The sequence below is a fragment of the Mus pahari genome, chromosome 16, assembly GCF_900095145.1.
Source record: "Mus pahari chromosome 16, PAHARI_EIJ_v1.1, whole genome shotgun sequence".
NCBI lineage: Eukaryota > Metazoa > Chordata > Mammalia > Rodentia > Muridae > Mus > Mus pahari.
This window is the reverse complement of record NC_034605.1, coordinates 18040757-18065743: the sequence shown is the minus strand read 5'-3', so window position 1 is coordinate 18065743 and position 24987 is coordinate 18040757. Positions and strand designations below refer to the sequence as shown.

Below are 24987 nucleotides of genomic sequence, written 5' to 3'. Positions count from 1 at the left end.
AGGTTCACTGGTGAGCCTTCCAATTCTGGATTGTAGTTCATTTCAAATATAGTCAAGTTGACAACCAGGAATAGCCACTACAATGACCATCTTACTGAAAGCAATCTACAGGTTCAATGCAATCCCCATCAAATTTCCAACTCAATTCTTTATAGATTTAGAAAGAAAAATTCTCATATTCATTTGGAATGAAAAAAAAAACAGGATACTGAAAACTATTCTCAACAATAAAAGAACTTCTGGGGGAAATCACCATCATAAACCTCAAGTTATACTATAGAGCAATAATGATTTTTTTAAACTGCATTGTATTGGTACAGAGAGAAGCAAGATTATCAATGTAATAGAATTGAAGACCCAGAAATGAACCCACACACCTATGGTCACTTGATCTTTGGCAAAGAAGTTAAAACCATCCAGAGAAGAAAAATCAGAATTATCAACAAATGGTGCTGGTCTAACTGGCAGTCTGCATGTAAAAGAATGCAAATTGATCCATATTTGTCATCCTGCACAAAGCTCAAGTCCAAGTGAATCAAGGACCTCCACATAAAACCAGATACACAGAATCTAATAGATGAGAAAGTGGGGAAGAGCCTCAAACACATGGGCACAAGGAAAAAGTTCCTGAACAGAAAAGCAGTGTCTTAAACTCTTAAGATCAAGATTCAGCAAATGGGACCTCATAAAATTGCAAAGCTTCTGTAAGGCAAAGGACACTGTCAAAGGACAAAAGGACAACCAAGAGACTGGGAAAAGCTCTTTACCAACCCCACATCCAATAGAGGGCTAATATCCAAAATATACAGAGAGACTTCTTTGATGTGGGGAGTGGTAGCTATACTTATCTTTGGGTATAACGATAAGATCTAGGAGATAGTAAGGGATTGTGCTAGACTAGCAAAGTAGCTGTACTAGACACTTTGCTAAGGCTTGTGACCTCAGAAGATCTGAAAAGCTGCATAGGTTTTCAGCACCAAAAATGTTTTTCCTCCTGTTGAGTGGGTGTTAAGTCCAGTTAGATAGTTTTCCATTCCCACCAACATGTGAATGACACTGCCTCTTTAAGCATCCCGTATCATGCCTCTCCCTCTCCCTCCCTTTCCTTCCCCCTCTCCCTCCTCTCCCCTCCCTCCCTTTCCCTCCCCCTCCCCCTCTCTCCTCTCTCTCTCTCTCAAGGTTTTCCTCGTTTTCTTGAGTCCACTTTTTTTCTGATATCTTTCTTTTTGTCACACTGACAGTTTCTAGTCCTCCCTCTTATCTGGAATTCAGTGGGCAGTCTTCTTTGAACAATGAAATTCATTTTGGACTTCTAGTAACCTGAACAAAACAGTTATACTGGATTCGTTACTTTTATTTTCTTAGCCTGTTCTTACACCTTGGAACAAACTAATGAACACACAACTCATGAGTATTCCATTTCCTGTGTCCAGCCTTAGTAAAGATTAGATGGAGCTCACGTCTGGATGAAGAGGGTCTTTGTCTTACCACAAAATGTCAGCAGCAAAAGATTGAAGTGCCTCCTGCCTGAAAACCTGTCACTATCCTATTTTTAAGACAGGGGGGCCAAGAACCCAAGAGACCATAATCTGGATTCTCAAATCACTGCCCCTAGATGCCTGTGAATCCCCAGTAGGATGGGTGTGGCTGCTGCCTTCTTCTGTTTCTCACTCCATGGAAGTTCATCATGGATTCACAGAGGCCACAAGAAAGACTTATCATAGCCTGCGTAGCATTCATTTAAAAAAACAAAACAAAACAAAACAAAACAAAACAAAACAAAACAAAACAAAACAAAACAAAACAGGTCTAATGACTGCAGGGTTCATCATCAGGGCCTCAACCACGTTTGTAAAATCAGATCCTGACCCTCAGCTCAGGACCAGCTTAAGGAGAGGAAGGAAATGGACATTCATTCACTGTCCATGTCTATTTCTTAATTCTGAAAAGAGAAATAAACATGACCACATTTATGGTCATAAATATGCCTGGTAAAGCAGTGCCAGATTAAATGTCACTTGGAATTGAAACACTGCTTGTGTGGGCTGGAGGGGGTGTATTGGGGCTGTTTGGTTTTGTTTATTCTCTGTTGTAGCTCTTTGTCCTTCGTCAGCCTTCTCCTGTGTTCCATGACCTTGTTTGCTTTGTCTGATTCCATTCTAGAAAATAAGCTGAACGAGACCAAAAAAGCCTTGCCTTATATTGTTTCTTTCTGTGAGTTGGTGTCCTAGTTTCATTTCCATTGCTGTGATAAAACATTATGACAAAACGTAGGGGTAAAAGTTTTATTTGGCTTATATTTCTAGGTTACAGGCCATTATTGCAGGAAAATCAAGGTGGCAGTAAGTTAGACATCTGGTTATGTCACATCCACAGTCAGGGGCTGAGAGAAGTGAATTAACTGCTTAGTACTCAGGTAGCTACTTATACTCATGGAGTCCAGAAAATGATACCACCCACCTTCTAGCTGTATCTTCACACATTTATTTAGGCAATCAAGACAATCACCCACAGATTTTCATCTAGATTTTCCACCAGGATAACCCAATGTAGACAATTTCTCATTAATACTGTCTTCACAAGTGATTCTATATTATTCTAAACTGACTATCAGGGCTCATCAGGCTGCCCATTTTGGCCTTGAACTTGTGATTTTTCTGCCTCAGTCTCCCCAGTGCTTGGATTACAGGCATGTGTGACCACATCAGGCTTACTGTCTGTGGTTTTAAAGTCCTTGCAATGTCAGTGTTTGTTAATACTGTATTGTACTTGGGCTTTCTATATGTACAACTGGGATGTCTTTAGCTTTTTATCATGTTATTGCCTATAGGTTATGAGCTGTAGTTTGGCATCTCACTATGATGAATTAAGAAAACTTTTGGGGGCTGGAGAGATGGCTCAGCGGTTAAGAGCACCAACTGCTCTTCCAGAGGTCCTGAGTTCAATTCCCAACAACCACATGGTAGCTCATAACCATCCATAATGGGATCCATATGCCCTCTTCTGGTGTGTCTGAAGACAGCTACGGTGTACTCATATATATAAAATAAGTAAACCTTTTAAAAAAGAAAAGAAAAAATTTTTCACCCCTTTCTTATTTAATTTATGGAAGAGCTCTCTATCCCTTGGAGACTTTAAGAACGTATCTTTAAATGAGAGAGAGTATGTTTGTGTCCTCAAAGTCTTCTAATCTAATCTAAGAAAACAATCTAGCTATTGGTCTATTTAAGCTGTACATTTCATCCTGAAAATATGGCCAGAACATTAATCCTAAACTATACCAAACAAGAAGCAAAAGAACTGAACACAACATGCATATATTAATTCATTGCTCCCTGATCTTCTGTGACTGATGTGAGCAGCTACTTCCCAACCTGGTGTATTCAGTTTTGAATATTAAACTTAAAGTAGTATTCCCTTTGAATATGTTTATGAGTTACACATCCTTGCTATCTGCTGTCATTTTTATTTTTCTTCCATGGGTCACTGGAGGGCCCCTGAAGTTTAGGAAAACACCTATAGGTACCTGTGTTTACATGTTTTTTTTTTCTTATTTGATTTCTCTTAATTCTCAATAATTTGTACATTATCCACATCCTGTTTCAGGCAAATGGAATAGACTACCTCAAGAATCGTAATTTGAAATGTGCTTTATACTTATATTTATTCTTGAATAAATATAATCTATTCATTTTGCCATTTTATAACGTTTACAGATTTGATTATCTGGTGACTATGAGGTGTCATATCAAACACACTAGAAAATAGTTACTTAGAAATTCCAATTGGGAGGAGCCAGAAACCCCCATGGGGAGGCAAATATCATATTAGATAGAAAATATGTACAGCCCAGTTTTGGAGTTAGGTGCAGAAATTGACAGTCTTTGTAGAGAAGAAGCCAAGGATGCTAGCCTGGGCAGACAAGGAGCTTTGTAAAGTAGAGAAATCACCTGGGCAAGCCACAGGAAACCGTGTAACTCATCCAAACAGTTCACCAGAAAACTCTCTAGGAAACAAATTGATTCAACAATGATTGAAATAAGTAAGGGCCTTTATGCCTGTAGATGGGCCAGTCTAAATGACTAATTCTTCCTAGCAGTGACCTTGTTCTTTCATTGTGTAGCTGGCAATATTGAATAATAATGATTGATCGGGTTATCTGTCATCACGTTGCGATTGCGTAGAACTGTTCCTCACTGTCTTGAAATATTAACTGCCACCTGTGACCTACAGTCAAGCTTCCGTCTCCCAGCACGTGGCTTTTAGGTAACATTATAAAATATCTGAATAAGCAAAAGACACAATGGTCAGAGAGATGGTTTTCTCTCATTTGGGTCCAGGTTCTCTTTGGGTCTAAGTTGTGATTTATATTTTAGGTTCCTGCATTTCCTTTCCTCAATGTTTTTCCCTTCTTAGATAAGTAACAGCAGTCTGATCATGGAGCATAGGTTTCATTTAGGACATACTAATCACATGACCATTGTTTGTGGTAAAGAGAACGGAAGCCTCTTTATATCATCAATGAGCAAATTCATTTTAAGCTGGATACTATACAAAAACTCATTGAGTTAGGCAAAAGTATACTCATTGGTGTACCAACACCGTGAATAAAGCTACATTTTAAAGTTTTGTACAAATTAAAATACTCAGTAATGTAAATTCCTAGTAACTCTTAAACTTCTTTGTTTTATGTATGTTTCAGGTTTAGATTCAGTGGTCGTATCCTGGGCCTAGCTCTGATCCATCAGTACCTCCTGGATGCTTTCTTCACAAGACCTTTCTATAAGGGACTCCTGAAGCTGTAAGTGACTGTAGGATGGTTCCATGTAGCCTATCCGCAGGATGACAGTGCTGCCCTTCTTCATGTCTCTGGCCTTTTCTGCCAATTTTATTTCAGCCATTCCTATTAAGTTTATATATATATATATATATATATATATATATATATATATATATATATATATATATCTTGCATACATTTTAGTGCAATAGAAAGGCATTTGTAGGTATAAGAAATTAGCAAAACCAAATGGACTTTAATTCATTTATGTAGAAATCATAACATTGGGAACATTGTATTAAGCAGTTGAGTAGAATTGGCTTGTTTTTAGGTACCTGTGAGTCAATAATTATTTCATGTTTATTATTGAAATTTTAACAGTTTCTTTTCAAAAGGAAACTATTAAATAAGTTAAAGTATTCAATTATTGTTTCCTCAATACATTCAAAAGTATCAAGTAATTGTGAAACCTATGATGCTTTATTGAGAAGCCAATCAATCATGTTTGGAATGGAGTATGGAAACCATATTTGTTTACTCAACTTTTCTTGCTGCCTTTGAATTCTCCCAGGCCGTGTGATCTGAGTGACCTAGAATATTTGGATGAGGAATTCCACCAGAGTTTACAGTGGATGAAGGACAACAACATCACAGATATTCTAGACCTCACTTTCACTGTTAATGAAGAAGTTTTTGGACAGGTTCGTGCAGTGTGGACTTGGAAAAGACATTTTGTTGTTCAGCGTGGTAAATGCATAGAATAAATCTTGACCATCTTAGAAAATTTAAAGTGTACACTTCAATATTGTTAAATGTATTCACGTCGTTTGGCATCCAATCTCTAGAACTTTTCTTCTTTCAAAACTGAAATTCTACCAATTAAACAACATCATTAACTCCTCCCAACCCCTAACTCCTGGAAAATGTCATACAATTTCTATTTTTATGATTGTGACCCTAGAACTTTCAAATAACTGTTTCTTTCACCTTGTGATTATTGTGAATAGTGTTGCTAACAAGAGTGGATTGGTTGGGCCCTACTGCTAGTTCTTGGATTACATACGCATTACATGTATATTGTATCAGGTATAGGATGGCTGAATCATGTGTTAATAAATTTTATTTTTAAATTAGAAACAAAAATCTCACTGGTTCAAACCAATGTCCTCTGCATGAGCAGTCAGTGCTCTTACTGCTGAGCCATCTCTCCAGCCCCAGGACTTCTTTTTTAATAGCCTGGTCAGGGCATCTTCCTTATGTCTGTCACTGTGACATGGTTATATCCTATGCAGGAGTTTTGAAAATCAAATGTAATTATGAATCAGAAAATATTTAAGGTAGACCATAAGATACAAGGTATTTCTGTATCTTCCAAACTACGTAATAGTTCTTTCATTACATCCACTTAGTACTCCAGTATGCGTAGATCTTGACACTAAACCCGAAAATTTCCCATGTGTTTTCTATAAAAATTTATTAATGTAGTGTTAAATCTGTTGGTCAAACAGGTATGAAACCCTCCATATCTGTTAATGATATCTAAATTGGTATAAATTTTCTTAGATATATTTTCCAGAGAAAAAGAGAATAAGGAATATATGTAGCATATAATACATATAAATATATATGCTTAGAAAAACACATGAAATATATTTTCATATTCTCTAGTACACAAAAAGATAGCTCACAGATCCTAGCTCCTGGCTTATGTGTTTGTCTTTAAAAACTTGAGTTCCTTTTTGGGTGGAGACCTCTCTGATTCTCTGTGCTTTGCATCATAGCCACATTCACAGCCAGCTTTGGAAAACAAATCTTTCTACCCATGTCTACTGCACTTCTTTTTAGGTATACAATAAGAATTTGCCACACAACAGCTGCAGTTTGTTGCCCTAATTGAGATATATAAAAGCCTCAAGTATCTGACTATAGTGTTGGGTTATTTGGCTCCTTCTACCTTAAGGAACAACCCAAGTTATTTCTCATTTGTTTCCATTATACCCCTTGAGTTAAAGAAATATGTTTCTAGGACTGGAGAGGTGGCTCAGAGCTTAAGAGCACTGGCTGCTCTTCCAGAGGTCCTGGGTTCAATACCCAGCAACCACGTGGTGGCTCACAAACATCAGTGATGAGGTCTAGTGCCCTCTTCTGGTGCCCAGGCATACAGGCAGGCAGAACATTGTATACATAATAAATACATAAGCCTTTTTTTTTTAAAGAACAAAAGAAAGAAATGTTTCCTTTTTGTACAAAAAATAAGTAAATAAATTGTAGCTCTTCTAAGTTGTTTAAGAATTTTCTTCAAACAACAAACTTTTTTCAGTAAGTTCCGGGAAGTAAAACTGCCTTTTTTGTGCTGCTGTCAACCTAAATAAAAATGTCTTCTGAATGATAAGCACCATGACCCTCCTGTTTATTCGCAAGGTAACAGAGAGAGAGTTGAAGTCTGGAGGCGCCAACACACAGGTGACTGAGAAGAACAAGAAGGAGTACATAGAGAGGATGGTGAAGTGGCGCGTGGAGCGTGGCGTGGTGCAGCAGACAGAGGCATTGCTCAGGGGTTTCTATGAGGTAAGACCCTGAGTGGACCAGGAAAGCAGGCGATAGCCACTGGGCTTTGCGGTGGAGCCTGCACCTCCCCTGGAGGCTAAAGAAGGAGCAGAGAGAAAGAAGCAGGAGAAGCGAGGTTTACAGTCTCCTACCCAGAGGGTATGGAACATCTAGCTGGACTCACTGGATGAAGGAGCAGACTTCTCAAGGAATGAATACCAGTCCAGTACAAAGTTAAAATATTCTTAAATAAATTGTAATTGACTTGGCCCTGTTGTGCCAGGTGATGAAGCATACCGTATTTCTTGTGTAGCTATATGGATATGACATTTCCTCCAGTCCACTTTAACAAGAAAAGCCAAGCAGAAGCATTGAAGAGCGGTAGCCACTCCTCCTGGGTGACAGGGTTTTGTGTGTGTGTGTGTGTGTGTGTGTGTGTGTGTGTGTGTGTATGTGCGCGCGCGCTTTTGGTTTTTTAGTTGGATATTTTCTTTATTTGTATTTCAAATGTTTTCCACTTTCCAGGTCTCCCATTCAAAAACCCCCTATTCTATCCCACCCTACCTCTATAAGAATGCTTCCCCNCCCACCCACCCTCTCCCATCCTCCTGCCCTGCCATTCCCCTACACTGGGGCATCAAAAACCCTCAGGCCCAACGGCCTCACCTCCCACTGATGACCAACAAGGCCATCCTCTACCACATATGTGGCCAGTGCCATGGGTCGCTACATGAGAATACTTTGGTTGGTGGTTCAGTCCCCGGGAGCTCCAAGGTCTGACCTGTTGACACTGTTGTTCCCTCCATAGAGCTGCAAACCCCCTCAGCTCCTTCAGACGCTTCTCCAACTCCTCCATAGGGGACCCCCGAGCTCAGTCCAATGGTTGGCTGCGAGCTTCCACCTCTGTCGTAGTCAGGCTCTGGCAGAGCCTCTCAGGAGATATCAGGCTTCCATTAGCAAGCACTTCCAGGCATACACAATGACATCTGGGTTTGGTGGCTATATATGGGATGGATCCGCAGGGTGGGGAAGTCTCTGGATGGACTTTCCTTCAGTCTCTCTGCTCCATAGTTTGTCTCCATATTTCCTCCTGTGAGTATTTTGTTCACCCTTCTAAAAAGCACTGAAGCATCCATGTTTTGATCTTCCTTCATCTTAGGCTTCATCTGGTCTGTGAATTGAATCTTGGGTATTCCGAACTTTTGGGCTACTATCCATTTATCAGTGAGTGCACATCATGTGTGTTCTTTTGTGACTGTGTTGCCTCACTCGGGTGATATTTTCTAGTTGCATCCACTTCCCTGTGAATTTCACAAAGTTCTTTCCAGCTTCTGGCTATTATAAATAAGGCTGCTATGAACATAGTGGAGCATGTGTCCTTATTACCAGTTGGAANGGTATTGCTGGATCTTCTGGTAGTACTATGTCCAATTTTCTGAGGAACCGCCAGACTGATTTCCAGAGTGGTTGTACAAGCTTGCAATCCCACCAGGAGTGTTCCTCTCTCTCCACATCCTCACCAGCATCTGCTGTTACCTGAGTTTTTGCTTTTAGCCATTCTAACTGATTTGGCATGGAATCTCAGGGTTGTTTTGATTTGCATTTCCATGATAACTAAGGATATTGAACATTTCTTTAGGTGCTTCTTGGCCATTCAGTATTCCTCAGTTGAGAATTCTTTGTTTAACTCTGTTCCCCATTTTTAAAATAGGATTATTTGGTTCTCTGGAGTCTAACTTCTTGAGTTCTTTGTATATATTGGATATTAGCCCTCTATCAGCTAGAGGATTGTTAAAGATCTTTTCCCACACTGTTGGTTGCCATTTTGTCCTATTGACAGTGTTCTTTGCCTTACAGAAACTTTGCAGTTTTATGAGGTTCCACTTGTAGGTTCTTGATCTTAGAGTATAAGCCATTGGTGTTCTGTTCAGGAAATTTTCCCCTGTGCCCATGTATTCAAGAGTTTTCCCCACTTTCTCTTCTATTAGATTAAGTTTATCTGGTTTTGTATGAAGGTCCTTGATCCACTTGGACTTGAGCTTTGTACAGGGAGATAAGAAAAGATCAATTTGCACTCTTCTACATTTCAACCGCCAATTGAACCAGCAGCATTTGTTGAAAATGCTGTCTTTTTTTCCACTGGATGGTTTTAGCTCCTTTGTCAAAGATCAAGTGACCATAGGTGTGTGGGTTCATTGCTGGGTCTTCAATTCTATTCCATTGATCTACCTGCCTATCTCAGTACTAATACTATAGACTTTTTATCACTATTGCTCTGTAGTACAGCTTGAGGTCATGGATGGTGATTCCCCAAGAAGTTATTTTGTTGTTAAGAATAGTTTTCGATATCCTGGGGTTTTATTTATTCCAGTTGAATTTGAGAGTTGCTCTTTCTAACTCTATGAAGAATTGAATTGGAATTTTGATGGGGATTGCATTGAATCTATAGATTGCTTTCAGTAAAATGGCCATTTTTCCTATATTAATCCTGCCAATCCATGAACATGGGAGATCTTTCCATCTTCTGAGGTTTTGTCCAATTTCTATCTTCAGAGACTTGAAGTTCTTCTCATACAGAGCTTTCATTTGTTTGGTTAGAGTCACACCAAGATACTTTATATTCTTTGTGGCTATTGTAAAGGATGTCATTTCCCTAGTTTATTTCTCAGCCTGTTTATCCTTTGAGTATAGAAAGGCTATTTGTTTGAGTTAATTTTATATCCAGCCACTTTGCCAAAGTTGTTTATCAGGTTTAAGAGTTCTATGGTACAATTCATGAGATCACTTAAGTGTACCAACATATTGCTCTAGATAGAACTTGAAGTACTATACTGAATTGACAGGGAGAAAGTGGGCAGCCTTGTCTAGTCCCTGATTTTAGTGGGATTGCTTCAAGTTTCTCTCCATTTAGTTTGATGTTGGCTACTGGTTTGCTGTATATTGCTTTTATTATGTTTAGGTATGGGCCTTGAGTTCCTGACCTTTCCAAGACTTTTATCATGAAGGGTTGTTGGATTTTGTCAAATTCTTTCTCAGCATCTAATGAGATGATCATGTGTTTTTTTTTTTTTCTTTTGGGTTTGTTTATGTAGTGGATTATGTGGATGGATTTCCATATATTGAACCATCCCTGCATCTCTGGTATGATGCCTACTTGATTGTGGTGAATGATCCTTTTGATGTTTACTTGGATTAGGTTTGCAAGAATTTTATTGAATATTTTTGCATTAATATTCACAAGAGAAATTGGTCTGAAGTTCTCTTTCTTTGTTGGGTCTTTGTGTGGCTTTGGAATCAGCATAACTGTGGCTTCATAGAACAAAAATGGTAGTGTTCCTACTGTTTCTATTTTGTGTTATTGTTTGAAGAGTATTGGTATTAGGTCTTCTTTGAAGGTCTGAGAGAATTCGGCACTAAGTCTTTTTTTTTTTGTTGGGAGACTTTTAATTCTTCTCTTTCTTTAGGGGTTATGGGACTGTATGCATGGTTTATCTGATCCTGTTTTAACTTTGGTATTTGGTATGTGTCTAGAAAATTATCCATGTCTTCCAGATTTTTCAGTTTTGTTGAGTATAGGCTTTTGTACTAGGATCTGATGATTTTTTGAACTTCCTCCATTTCCATTGCTATGTCTCCCTTTTCGTTTCTGATTTTATTAATTTGGATACTGTCTCTGTGACCTCTGGTTAGTCTGGTTTATCTATTTTGTTGATTTTCTCAAAGAACCAGCTCTTGGTTTTGTTGATTCTTTGTATAGTTCTTTTTGTTTCTACTTGGTTGATTTCAGTCCTGAGTTTGATTATTTCCTGCCGTCTATTCCTCTTGGGTGTATTTGCTTCTTTTTGTTCTAGAGCTTTCAGGTGTGCTTTCAAGCTGCTAGTGTATGCTCTCTCCAGTTTCTTTTTGGAGGCACTCAGATCTATGAGATTTCCTCTTAGCACTGCTTTCATTGTGTCCCACAAGTTTCGTTATGATGTGCCTTCATTTTCACTAAATTCTAAAAAGTCCTTAATTTCTTCCTTGACCAAGGAAGTAATTTTCTCATTGAGTAGAGCTTCCATGTGTATGTGGGCTTTCTGTTGTTTTTGTTACTATTGAAGTCCAGCCTTGATCTGTAGTGATTTGATAGGAGGCATGGGATAATTTCAATCTTCTTGTATCTGTTGAGGTCTGATTTGTGACGGATTATATGGTCAGTTTTGGAGAAGATACCATGATGTGCTGAGAAGAAGGTATATTCTTTTGATTTAGGATGAAATGTTCTATAAATATCTGTTAAATCCATTTGGTCCACAACTTGTTAGTTTTACTGTGTCTCTGTTTAGTCTGTATTTCCCTGGTCTGACAATTGATAAGAGTGGGGTGTTGAAGTCTTCCACTATTATTGTGTGAAGTGCAATGTTTGCTTTGAGCTTTAGTAAGGTTTCTTTTATGAATGTGAGAGCCCTTGCATTTGGAGCATATATGTTCAGAACTGAAAGTTCTTCTTGGTAGATTTTTCCTTTGATGAGTATGAAGTGTCCTTCCTCATCTTTTTTGATGACTTTTGGTTGAAAGTCAATTTTATCCAGTATTAGAATGGCTACTCCAGCTTATTTCTTGGGACCATTTGCTTGGAAAATGGTTTTCTAGCCCTTTATTCTGAAGTAATGTTTTTCTTTGACACTGAGATGCATTTCCTGTATGCAGCAAAATTCTGAGTCCTGTTTACATATCCAGTCTCTTATTCTATGTCTTTTTATTGGGGAATTGAGTCCACTGTTGTGAAGAGATATTATGGAATAGTGATTGTTGCTTCCTATTATTTTTATGTTTGTGTGGCTATCTTATTTTGGGTTTGTTGACAGGTTACTTTGTTGCTTTTTAGAGGGTATTGTTTTCCTCCTTGTGTTGGCATTTTCCATTTATTATCCTTTATAGATCTGGATTTGTGAAAAGATTTGTTTTGGATTTGTTTTGTCATGAAACATCTTGGTCTTTCCATCTATGGTAATTGAGAGTTTTGTTGGGTATAGTAGTCTGGGTTGACATTTGTGTTCTCTTAGGGTATGTATGAGATCTGCCCAGGATCTTCTAGCCTTCATAGTCTCTGGTGAGAAGTCTAGTGTAATTCTGATAGGCCTGCCTTTATAAATTACTTGACCTTTTTCCATACTGCTTTTAATATTCTTTCTTTTTGTGTGTGCATTTGGTGTTTGACTATTATGTGACAGGGGGAATTTCTTTTCTGGTCCAATCTATTTGGAGTTCTGTAGGCTTCTTGTATGTTCATGGGTATCTCTTTAGGTTAGGGAAGTTTTCTTCTATAATTTTGTTGAAGATATTTGCTGGCCCTTTAAGTTGGGAATCTTCACTCTCTTCTATAACTATTATCCCTAGATTTGGTCTTCTCGTCGTGTCCTGGATTTCCTGGATGTTTGGGGTTAGGAGCTTTTCACATTTTGCATTTTCTTTGACTGCTGTGTCAATGTTTGCTTTGGTATCTTCTGCACCTGAGATTCTCTCTTCTATCTCTTGTATTCTGTTGGTAATGCTCACATCTGTGACTCCTGGTCTCTTCCTGGGTTTTCTCTCTCCAGGGTTGTCTCTCTTTGTGATTTCTTTATTGTTTCTATTTCCATTTTTAGATCCTGGATGGTTTTGTTCAATTCCTTCACTTGTTTGGTTGTGTTTCCTGTAATTCTTTAAGGGATTTTTTGTGTTTCATCTTTTTACCTGTCTTCTATCTGTTTATCTGTGTTCTCTTCTATTTCTTTAAGGGAATTACTTATGTCCTTCTTAAAGTCCTCTATCATCATCAGGAGATGTGATGTTAGCTGGTCTTGTTGTCTCTGACTGTGGCTTTTCCAGCCTACAAACCTCTGTTTCAGTATTTGTAGGAAACCAGTTCTCTCTGGAGGAATTTTGGTATTCCCTGTGGTACAGGGTCAGCCCTGGAGTGCAGACAGAAAACAGAAGCCGGGCAGTGGTAGTGCATGCCTTTAATCCCAGCACTTAGGAGACAGAGGCAGGTGAATTTCTGAGTTTGAGGCCAGTCTAGTCTACAGAGTGAGTCCAGGACAGCCAGGGCTATACAGGGAAACCCTGTCTCGAAAAAAAGGAAAAAAAAAGACAGAAAACAGAAGGATCCTGTCCCCAGCTGTTCCTTGGTCCCTGTGTCCTGGTGGCTCTGGTTGGGTCCCTCTTGGACCAGAAATTTGAAGAAAAGTGGTGGTCTTACCTGTGCTCACAGGTGTGTTGGCTCTCCTGGGAGACCAGCTCTCTCCTGGTGGTATTTGTATCTGTAGTGCTATGGCACAGGATCAGCTCTGGGTGCAGATAGAAACCAGAAAACTTCTGTCCCAGGCTGCTTCTTGGTTCCTGTGGCCTGAGGGTTGGGGAGGGTCCCTATGAGCAGCAGTCATGGTTTTACCTGTGCTCATAGGTGTGTCCACACCCCGGGGAGGCTAGCTGTCTCCTGGTGCTATGTGGGTATGGAGCCTATGGCACAGGATCAGCTCTGGGTGCAGAGGGAACCTGGGTGTCAGGTTTGTCACAAATCTCTGTCCTGTCATCATGTTGAGCAGTGATCTTAGAAGGCAGGGCATCTGCTAGACTTCCCATGCCCCCAAAATGATGCCTTTATAGTTCTATTTAGAAATTTAGTTTAGGAGCTTATTTTCTAATTTATTGTCCACCACTAGTCTAAAACAGGTAGCACTGGAGACATTCAGTTGACCTGGGCTGGCACATCTGGCAGAAGATGTAAAGCCATAGCATAGGGCTGTGACCAACGGGTCCTTCCCAATCCTTAGAGAGGAGAACAAGGTAATGGAGGGAAGGAGAAGGAGTAAAGGAAGGTGACTACAAGAAAAAAATAATCTCATGGGAAGGACATGCAATGTTATTTGGAAACTTAAATGTGACTTCAGAAGATCAAGTCAGAATTGTTTATGAAACTTCTCTCAGGAAAGACCTGAACTGGTAAGACATGGGTTTTCCCTTCTGTTCCCAGCCCACTAAGAATTGTATTCTAAAATGGCTCCAACTACTATTGTGACTTCTATAGGGAAAAAAAAGCAAATACCAAGCCTCTTAAAGCATCAGAAATTGATTTATCATAATCTTAGAAGCTGGACAGTCCAGCATCAAGACAGTGGCAGATTCAGAGTCTGATAAGGGCCAGCAGCTCCCAGAGTTCTTCACCACATCCCCCTTCCCTGGGGCATCAAGTCTTGCATGGCTGTCCTGAGAGGCTCTACCAGCAGCTGACTGAGACAGATGCAGGTACTTACAGTCAACCACTGGACTGAGGTCGGGACCCCTATGGAAGAGCTAGGGGAAGGATTGAAGGAGCTGAAAGGGGATGGCAACCCCACAGGAAGACCAACACCGTCAACTAACCTGGACCCCTGGAAGCTCGCAGAGACTAAACCACCAATCAAAAACATACACAGGCTAGTCCAAGGCCTCGGACACATATGTAGCAGAAGACTGCCTTGCCCAGCCTTTGTGGGAGAGGATGCACCTAATTGCCTCTTTTAAAAAAATTTTTTGAGATTATAATACAGTTACATATTTAAGGCTCCAGAGGTGGGGATGAAGATTATAACATGCAAGTAGAATGGAAGGCATAAGTGTTCAGACCTCTGCTATGATTTTAAATTTTAAAATGACCCCGTATTTGAAATAGAGGATTTATAAATGATACTTTCCCAATCTGATAGACAACAATAGTAATCATGGATTTTATGTGGTGGTGGTGGTGTGTGTGTGTGTGTGTGTGTGTGTGTGTGTGTGTGTGTGTATGTGCTGCAACTGTTTTTCAGGTTGTAGACTCAAGGCTCGTCTCAGTGTTTGATGCGAGGGAGCTGGAGCTGGTGATTGCCGGAACTGCTGAGATTGACCTGAATGACTGGAGGAATAACACTGAGTACCGGGGAGGTGAGCTAGCAGTGCTTTTGATAATATAGTCTGAAAGAAAAAAGTTGATGTAAAGTTGGCCATTCTAAAATAAAGAATTCAATAATCTTTAGTACATTCAGAACCTTATGTAACAATAACTTCTACCTGGTTCTAAAATCCTTTCACTCTCTCAAGAAAAGCGGAAAGCCATCAAGCAGTTGTTCTCTGCCCCTTGTAGTCATCTTCCAGACACTTGGCAACCATAAATCCTCATTCTGTCTCTGTGGAATTTACAACTCTAGAAATGTCAAATAAATACTGTCACACAAAATACAGTCCTCGTGTCTGCCTTCTTTGACTTAACACACTTTCTTGAGATTCATCCATGATCTGACATGTTTTCCTCCCTTTGGATAGCTAAATAGTAGTACACCACACCATTATCTAGAATTGTTGCTAGTGTGATTTACAATGCCTAGGAGTCAAGGCCCGGTGCTTCTTCAGCAAATGCTACACCACTGAAGAATATCCTGAGCCCAATTTATCACTTTTAAAAGCCTCCAAAGCCTTACTTCAGTACAAACTGGTTTCTTGACCATCTTCTGTCTAAACTTCTTTTCAGGCAACAGTAATCCTTGGCATGTCATGTAAAGGCTCATGGACAACACACCTATATGTGAGCTCTTGAATAGGCTGCACACTGTCAGAGAAACATATCTTGCTTCCTGTTAGCCTTCTTTGTCTTAGTCCACCACTGCTTCCACAGGGTTATAACTATATTCTCTCTCTCTCTCTCTCTCTCTCTCTCTCTCTCTCTCTCTCTCTCTCTCTCTCTCTCATGAAATACCACTTACTGTGTGTGTCATTTGTGAGCTTTCATTTGGTCTGCATAAAAAATGAACCAAATTCTAAATCTTTCCTCTCTGTTTATATTCTATCCACCATTTCTTAACAATAAAAATTGTGATTCTTACCACATGATGGCTGTAGGAAATATTTTTCCAGAACATTTGACTTCTTGGTCTATTCATCCAAAGTAGAAATAGAATATTAACCACATGTGTAAGTTTGAATTTATTTATTTATTTGCTTGCTTGCTTGCTTGCTTGCTTGCTTGCTTGCTTGCTTGCTTGCTTGCTTGCTGAGATAGTGTCTCACTGTCTAGCCTTGGATGGCTTGGAACTTACTGTGTAGACCAAAGCTGGTGTCAGACTCACAAAGATCCACCTGCCTCTGCTTTCTAAGTTTTGCTTATACTACCATACCTGGCACTGACTACATTTTCTAAAACACATATTAGAAAAAGTACAAACAAGGAATGTTAATTTATGTCTTTTAACTTAATATGTCCAAAATAGCATTTCAACATGGAATCGGTGTTAAGAAATTATTAGTGTAGGATATGTGTACATATGTAGACTTTGCAAGCATCATTTTCATCAGATCAAATCAGATCTTTCCCCCAAAATATACTCTTATTAATCACAGAAGTCTTTTTCAATAGTTCAGCTTCAAAACTCCTTTTTTTAGGTAAAAATATTAAAGAGAAATCCCAGCCAATATAGCAGTGGGGAAAGGAATGGGATACCAGCTCAGCCTCCTTCAGCCAGGCACCTGAAAAGCCCTCTGGAAGTTCTATGCAGATAAGTTAAGAAAACTTGTGGCAAAAGTATCCAACACGAATGCTTCTACTAAACCAGTAAGGCTTCTAATGTCCCAGCAACTCCCTGGCCCGGGCCTCTACAGACACTCAGTTGTTAGCTGACTTCCTGATGCCTCATGTTTTCCTCATTCTCATTATTTCCTCTGTTAAGAATGCCCTCTCACTTTGCTCTCCTACATAAATGCTTCCCATGCCAAACTCAAACCCTGCTTCCTTCAGAGAGCTTTCACAATTTCTACCCACATGTATCTTTCCCTCTCTTCCAATGCCTCGTACCTTTGTGTTGAGTGGTGATCATTTCTCTAAATTTCTCATAAGCCTAGCTTCTTCAACAGAACCTTAAAGCAGCTCCATATCCAGGCTTGACTCAGAGAACAACTGTGTGATAGAATCGGGCTTCTCTCTTTGGGCAGTTATAACTTCTGGAAGCCTGTTCTCTTCCGCCAGGTTTGCATGTAACTTCTATCTGTTCTTAAGTTCTAGACCCTCATTGCTATGTTGTTGCCAAGTGCTAGGACATCAAAACAAAGAAAACAGATGGCCTGCCTGTATTGAGCCTTTTTGTTCCTTACTTAAATTCATATAAGGTTGTGATATTTCAGGTTGTATCTACTTGTATAAATGAAAAACAAACACTTCAGAAAAAAACTCTCAAATACTCAGTTTTGTAAAAGAGCTATATTCTAAGTCTGCCTGTTTTAAAACATGACCAAGTTATATAAATTAGTTAAGTCTATCTAAATGCCATTATCTGCAACATCAAAAGATCTGAAGTTCCAGTTCAGTTGACACATCTGTGTCTTTCTCCTTCCTCCTGGCCTCCACCTCTTTTTTTAAACCAGGTTATCATGATGGCCACCTTGTGATCCGCTGGTTCTGGGCTGCAGTGGAACGCTTCAATAATGAGCAGAGATTAAGACTACTCCAGTTCGTGACAGGAACATCAAGTGTGCCCTATGAAGGCTTTGCAGCTCTGCGGGGAAGCAACGGGCTTCGACGTTTCTGCATAGAAAAGTGGGGGAAGATCACATCTCTTCCCAGGTACAGAGCTCCTGCCAATTTTTATGAACTACGCAGAGAAAAAGCATGCTTTGCTATTGGAGTCCTGAGTCTTTTAAGGTAGAATTTTTGTTTGTCACACAGTGTACTGCTATCTGTGCTACTAAAGATGTAAGTAAGATGCCTCTAAGACGGACTGAGACTGCGTTTTTAGTGAAGTTTTAGTTGTTGATCATATTTGGTCTATAATATCCAGTGTGCCAGTAATGATAGACTTCCCAATCCATCCAAAACTTGAATACTCTTTAGGCAATGGTGGAGGCAAGGTCAATACTGTAAAAATGCTGGAAATGCAAAGTAACCCCACTGGCAGAGAGCATACGCCTATTGTACATACTTGATAGGATACTTAGATAGTTCTGAATACATCATATTTTCCAGCAAGTTTTAAAATATGTGGAAATGGGATCATATATATATATACTCAAGGGCCTCTACAGTGATTTCTACACAGTACTCTATTTAAAAATTTATTGTGTTATAAATTCACACACACACACAAAAAAAGTACTTTAAACTTCCTTCCTCACGAGATTCGGTGCCAAGTCTTACATAGTCCTTTTTATTCTGCTCTGGGTAGCATAATTGATCAATAAAATGGGATTGCTAGAAATACTTCTGGACAGGCACTCTAGTAATAAATATTGCTATGACAAACATAAGAAAATATGAATTTTGTGGCATTTAGATGAGAGTGGCCCTCATAAACTTATCTGTTTGAATATTTGTTCCCTAGTTTGTAGAACTGTTTGGAAAGGATTAGGAGGTGTGGTCTTGTTGGAAGAAGTATTTGACATACTTCAATGGAGTGGGCCTGGCAGTTTTAAAAACCCACACCAGGCCAATTTACACTCTCTGTCTCTGCCCATTGCCTGTAGATCAGGATATAAAGCTCTCAGATACTACTCCAATTCCCTACCTGTGTGCTTCCTACCATGATGATCATGAACTAACCCTCTAAAATGGAAAGGAACTCCCCAATTAAGTGCTTTATTTTTATAAGAGTTACTTTGATCATAGTGTTAACTGAATAGCACCAGACTCTTATTATCATCTTTTCATATTTTCTAATTAGAAAAGATATATATTTAATACAGATCTACCTTAATATGGTCATTACTGTAGTAAATTCTTAGAAAATTAATCTAAAAGGAAGAGATGCTATGACTGATTGGTCCTGTTACTTTGGTTCTATGAGTATATCATGATGGGAAGTATAAGGAAAAAATTCAGTTTACCTCATGCCTGAGCTGCAGGGATAGTGTAGAAGAAGGGACAGAGAATGGAGAGAAGAAAAGAAGAAAGAGAAATAGCCAAGGGTTTGTTTGAGGAAGTGTCCCTAATAACCTACCTCCTCTCACTACATTCCACATCTTAAAGCTCTCATTGTTTCCCAATGACATCACTTCTGAACTCAAGTCTTTAACACTTAGGCCTCTGAGGAACACACTATGTACAATCTATAGCAGCACCAAAATATCTTTGCTAAATCTATATAATTAAAAGATCTGGAAGCCAGGCGTGGTGGCACACGCCTTTAATCCCAGCACTCGGGAGGCAGAGGCAGGCGGATTTCTGAGTTCGAGGCCAGCCTGGTCTACAAAGTGAGTTCCAGGACAGCTAGGGCTATACAGAGAAACCCTGTTTCAAAAAACCAAAAAAAAAAAAAAAAAAAAAAAACAACAACAACAACAACAAAACATGTTTAAAAAAAAAAAGATTTGGGGCTGGAGAGATGGCTCAGCAGTTAAGAGCACTGGTTGCCTTTCCAGAGGTAGATACTTGTGGTTTAACAAGGCCTAGAACCCATGAGGGAAGTAAGGATGCTTTGGAATGATCCATTAGCACTAATAAAGTCTCTGCCTCCTTCATATTATTCAAATTTCAAATTAGGCTAATAGCATAGACTTGACTGTTGGTTCTCTACTGTGTTTGTAGTATAGAGTAGTTTTATTTACAAATAACAGTTAACTGTTTCTAGTTCAATTTCCTAAACTTGTTGTATCTCAACAGCCGTGGTTTGCCATTTGCAGTCTTTTTTGATTGACAAAAATCATTGTCTGGCTCACTTTTGATTTCCTCTTTTAAGTCATCAATGTAACCAAAAGCGGTCCTTAACATACCCTCACCAGTATTTTCTCCCTAACTCAGGGCACATACATGCTTCAACCGATTGGATCTCCCACCATATCCTTCATATTCCATGTTGTATGAGAAGCTGTTAACAGCAGTAGAAGAGACCAGCACCTTTGGACTTGAGTGAAGACGTGGAACCTTGCCTGACATTGTCCTGAACAGTGACACCACCCTTTCTGGGATGACTTACTCCCCTCCTTTGACTTTGGTATTCCATGATTTTTATTTCAAAGCAAATTAGAATTGGCAAAAGCTGTGCATGAAGAATTGCCTTCTTCTAAGATCTAATCTTCAGGCTTATCTCCTCTGTTTCCAATGAACTGCTAGCCTGTATGCAATACTACAAAACAGCTGTCTCAAGGTCTGTGTATACCTCCACATACCTCCATTCCTAACAATGAAATATGAGCGCAAGTTATGCTACACTTGACGAAATGGTAATAAATGTTTACTTCCATCTCTATCATTTAAAGATAATTTGAGCTGTAAGCATTCCATACTTTTGTATGCCCATGTCTTCCAGGCAGAACCTCCATTTTTCCTAATTTCTAGCAACTATTCCCAGACCTGGGAACTGACTAACTTTTTCCTTTCTATCTCTACATTTCCTATTCATTCTATCCAAATAGACAGCCAAGGTCACACAGAAACTTTTTCTTCATTCAACTCATGATTCATAGGTGGTACCAGTCCCATGAGCCAGAGCTAACCTAGACATATGGTGCAAATATGAAACTTCCAGCAATTAACGACAGAAGGAAGGAAAAAGTTATCAGTAAATCCAAGGGTTATATGGACTATGAAATCAACTTGAGTTCAGAGAAGCGAGGTGGGGAAGCACCCCTGGTGAAGCCTCACCACCCAAGAAGCACAAACTTGTGTACCATGTCCAAGGAGCAAATCCTAATTGCTGCAGATTGAAGGATGAGCCTTTACCTCTAATTTTGTCACCATAGAAAGTAATAAAGCAAACAGGAAAAAAGGACAGGACATATGACATTTATTCCAATCCATGAATTTTGTTTAATCTATTCTCATGCACACATAGTCCAAATAAATCTCAAGGCTTTTGTTGCAGCCAGGTTTATTTACTTGATAGGCCAAACTTTTGCTTCTTTTTAGCTTTGATACTTTTCTCATTCTTTTTTTCTTTCCTTTTTTTAAATCATGGTGTTCAAATTCTGTCACATCTGATGTTCACAGACACCACATACAAAGCTGCAGAGCACGATGGTGCTTGTTAAGGATCACGGGCAATATAAACTTCTCCTTCATCCATAGTGATTCTTCAAAGGCACGCTGACTTGTGTCCACAAAGAGAAAAAAAATCCATTTTTTTAAAGCATTCAGCAAAATATTTAAGAAAATGTGTTTTTAGAAAAACAATCACAGGCTCCACAGACAGCCTGACATCTTAAGTACATTTGAGATAAATCTAACCATAATGGTCATTTGCTATTTTTGTAACCATGTTATCCATGTTGTCTGAAATACCATAAATGAAAGTGGTTTTTCTTCACTGGGAAAAAAAAAAGCTAAAGAGACACACCTATTTAAATATTCATTGTTGTAGTCAACATGTTAAAATGAAAGGACAAGTCTGAGAATATATAGTTAGCTTACGATGAAGCCACATCTCGTGGCTCAGTACAGCAGTGTGTTTTGTTCCTGCACATTAAAATATTTTCTTAGTAAAAATTATTCACAGTGGCAAACCACTCTGTGTTCCTGTGTTTCTTTGTTAAGCAAGAAGTATATATGATACAAACTTAGTTTTCTATTGCTATCAAAAATAAGTTTTACTAAAAAGAGGGATGTACGTTGTATGAAACACAGCTTGAGGGGTGAGTAAAATTTGGCCCATATTTCAGTATCTGAAAAATTAGTCCAATGGAGCTGTTATTTATTAATGAACTTGGAACAAAAGCACTGCTAAAGTCATTTTCACTAAATCTTTAACTCCTAGAGTAGCATATTTAGAATTCACCTTATACATATATTAAAAACCTCGCAAAAAAAAAATTCAAGTTTTTTACTACTGACTTGCCATACATTAAAAAGGAGGATGTCGTTCAAATGTAGAAAGCTGCTCCTGAAGAGCTTTACAATTTGCAGAAATGAGACAATCTATTAAATAGATTAATATATATTCTACCAACGTATAGAAGGAAGAAATTATCTTAGAAATGACACGTGAATAAGAAACTCAGATAAATGTGTTTTTTAATTAATTTTTAGTTATACCTCTACCCTAGTGCCAGGTTCTACACACATCCCAGCAGCAGTAGTATTTCTAATATACTCTTTTTAATTATTTGATGTACTTCAATCATATTCACCTAACACTCTTCTCCCTAACTCCTTCTACATCCACTCCCCAATATTCAATTCCTTCTCAATGTCATGTAATTTTTTTAATGACCCATTGAGTCCAATTTGTGCTGTCTGTCCATATCTTAAATTAGTATGAGGTCATCCCCTGGAAGATAAAAATGTATAGTGTGTGTGTGTGTGTGTGTGTGTGTGTGTGTGTGTGTGTGTGTTTTCGCACACATCCGCGCATGTGCATACATACACATATACATATACATATACATATACATATACATATACATATACATATACATATACATATACATATACATATACATATACATATACATATTTGATTCTCATAGCTGGCTATAGTGGTGCACCTTTATGGCATGAAAATGCCTTTAATCCCAGCACTTGGAAGGCAGAGGCAAGCAGAGCTCTGTGAGTTCAAGGCCAATCTGGTCAACAGAGCAAGATCCAGAACATCCAGAGTTACCTAGGAAGACTATTTAAAAACAAAACAAAATAAAACAAAACAAAACAAAATGAAACGAAAAAAGGAAAGAAAGAAAACTGACTCTTAGCAGCCATCGGCTGTCAACAGCTCCTCAGCTAGGGCTGGGGACTTAGGAACCCCTCTTTATATACCGATAATAGTCTAGAAAAATTAAAAATATCATTTATACTGACACCAAAGTTGCTGAGAGAATGTAAAGCTTGCTTCGTAGAACCCAGCCTTTCATGGAAGAAGGGAGACCAAAGGGAAGAGGAGCTCAAAAGCTAGTCATGGAAAGATATTTTTCACTTCATCTATGAGACTGATTAAAATTATGTATAATTCAATATATATGCATATGGACATATAACTATATATGTTTATATGTATATGTGTATACATTTACATGTAAGGAAAATGCTGTAGAAATAGTTTTTTATTGATTTCAATGGTTGGAGATAAATCACCTCAAATCATATAATTCTTTGGGTAACACAGATTTTTTTGTGTCCATATGTTATTCTTTGACATTTTTTTCTCCATAAAGTCAATTAGAAAGTAATTACCTATAAGTCATAACCTCTCTAAAACAAGACCTTTTTTATATCTAGTTTTATGAGTATAATACAATACCTTTTGGGAGAAGACAAAAAAAATTAAAGATTTAAAAAATTATGTTACAATTTGAAAAAGACAATAAGGTATTATAATTTTATAGATAACACAAATATATTATTCAATAACATGAAAATGACAATCTTCCCAATAGTAGTTGAGTCATCACAGTCAGAAGTACTCTAGAATACTGAGTTCTCTGTGACATCCTGTGTATATGAGTTCGAGAACATCCTGATGGTTTGCTACCATAATTATTATAGCACAAACACTTCAGGAAAGTTAATGAAAATATCCAAATGCTTAATGAGATTTTGGCAAGCTTTCAGTATGAAAGATTTAAATGGTTTTCCCGTTAATAATGAAGCTATATCATTCAACAGTAAGAATATTTGTATGGCAAGCCAGTGAGCTGAGTTTTCCACAAAACTTCTAACAATATGCGGTCTCATCGATAGTTCATGTATCAAGCCACGTGTCTGAAATTTGGGTTCAGAACATTTCTAAGTTGCCACAAATGTTTTCCCAGTCAAGATGAAACACTTTCAAATGAAAGTAGTTAGAACTTTACATAACAAAATGTGGTGCTTTATTATTATTGTTGTTGTCGTTGTTATGATTATTATTACAATTATGTCTAACAGTGTTCATCATTAAAACTGCAATACTGTATCATAAATGTGCAGGATGACTATTCCAGCCATCACAAGGTCCAAAAGAGAAAGTGTTATTTTTCCTGTTAATGACATGTAGTCCCTTTGTTCTAGTAGATAAAAGGTGCCTAGAGGTAGTATATAGAGTAAGTATTGTTCCGTTAGTCTATTTCCTGCAGCTTCCATTATCTAAGGAAATGTCCATAAGATTTTGTTTACAAGTCTTTGTTCTAGTCAATAACAGGAGACGTCATGTTACTGGGCTGATTTTGCTTCCATCTACAAAAGAAATGTCATGTGATACTCAGGCCTCGCTTTCTCTTACATCATACATCTTCAAGGAATGTCAATAAATTCACTTTGGTATGGCACTGCGTATGCTCCTTCTTGCAAAGAGAAGTCTATAGTATCAGACAGCATTCTAGATCAAGCCTGTGCGCCTGCTGACCGGTGTAAGGAATGAAACAACACCAAAGGATCCCAGCTTCCTCAGCAAACACACCTCAGAGGAAAATCAATATTGTTATGTTCGTAAGCCCATGAAGGAAGGAGCTGATTTTTAATCCATGTACATTCCTTGTTTATGCGTATTAGAGCTCCACACAAACCATATGAGCCTCCCTTCCTAAGTGTCCTTAAGGTAGAGCAAGAAGACATTGACTTGTATGAAATCCTATCTGCTGTGAAGTTTCTATGAGAACTTCAGACGTGGCCCCTGGAGGATTACCACTGAGTACAAACCACAAATACCCAATATAAAAAGTATGTATTTCTACACCCACACCCCTAACCTCCTGCACAAATCCTCCTCTCTCTCTCTCTCTCTCTCTCTCTCTCT

The 24987-nt window shown here is 38.5% G+C and overlaps 1 protein-coding gene across 8 annotated transcripts in view; it reads left to right on the top strand.

Annotated features, from left to right (window-relative positions):
• Positions 1-22591, top strand: part of Hecw1 (HECT, C2 and WW domain containing E3 ubiquitin protein ligase 1) — a 261545-nt gene extending 238954 nt beyond the window's left edge. For all 8 annotated transcript variants that reach the window (XM_021215544.2, XM_029547490.1, XM_029547495.1 and 5 more), the window contains 6 exons: positions 4703-4801; positions 5352-5481; positions 7202-7348; positions 15136-15250; positions 17717-17915; positions 20085-22591. In XM_021215544.2, the coding sequence (XP_021071203.1) occupies positions 4703-4801; positions 5352-5481; positions 7202-7348; positions 15136-15250; positions 17717-17915; positions 20085-20196 (802 nt within the window). In that variant the 3' untranslated portion in view covers positions 20197-22591. The remainder of the gene's footprint in view (positions 1-4702; positions 4802-5351; positions 5482-7201; positions 7349-15135; positions 15251-17716; positions 17916-20084) is intronic.
• The last annotated feature ends 2396 nt before the right edge of the window (positions 22592-24987 follow it).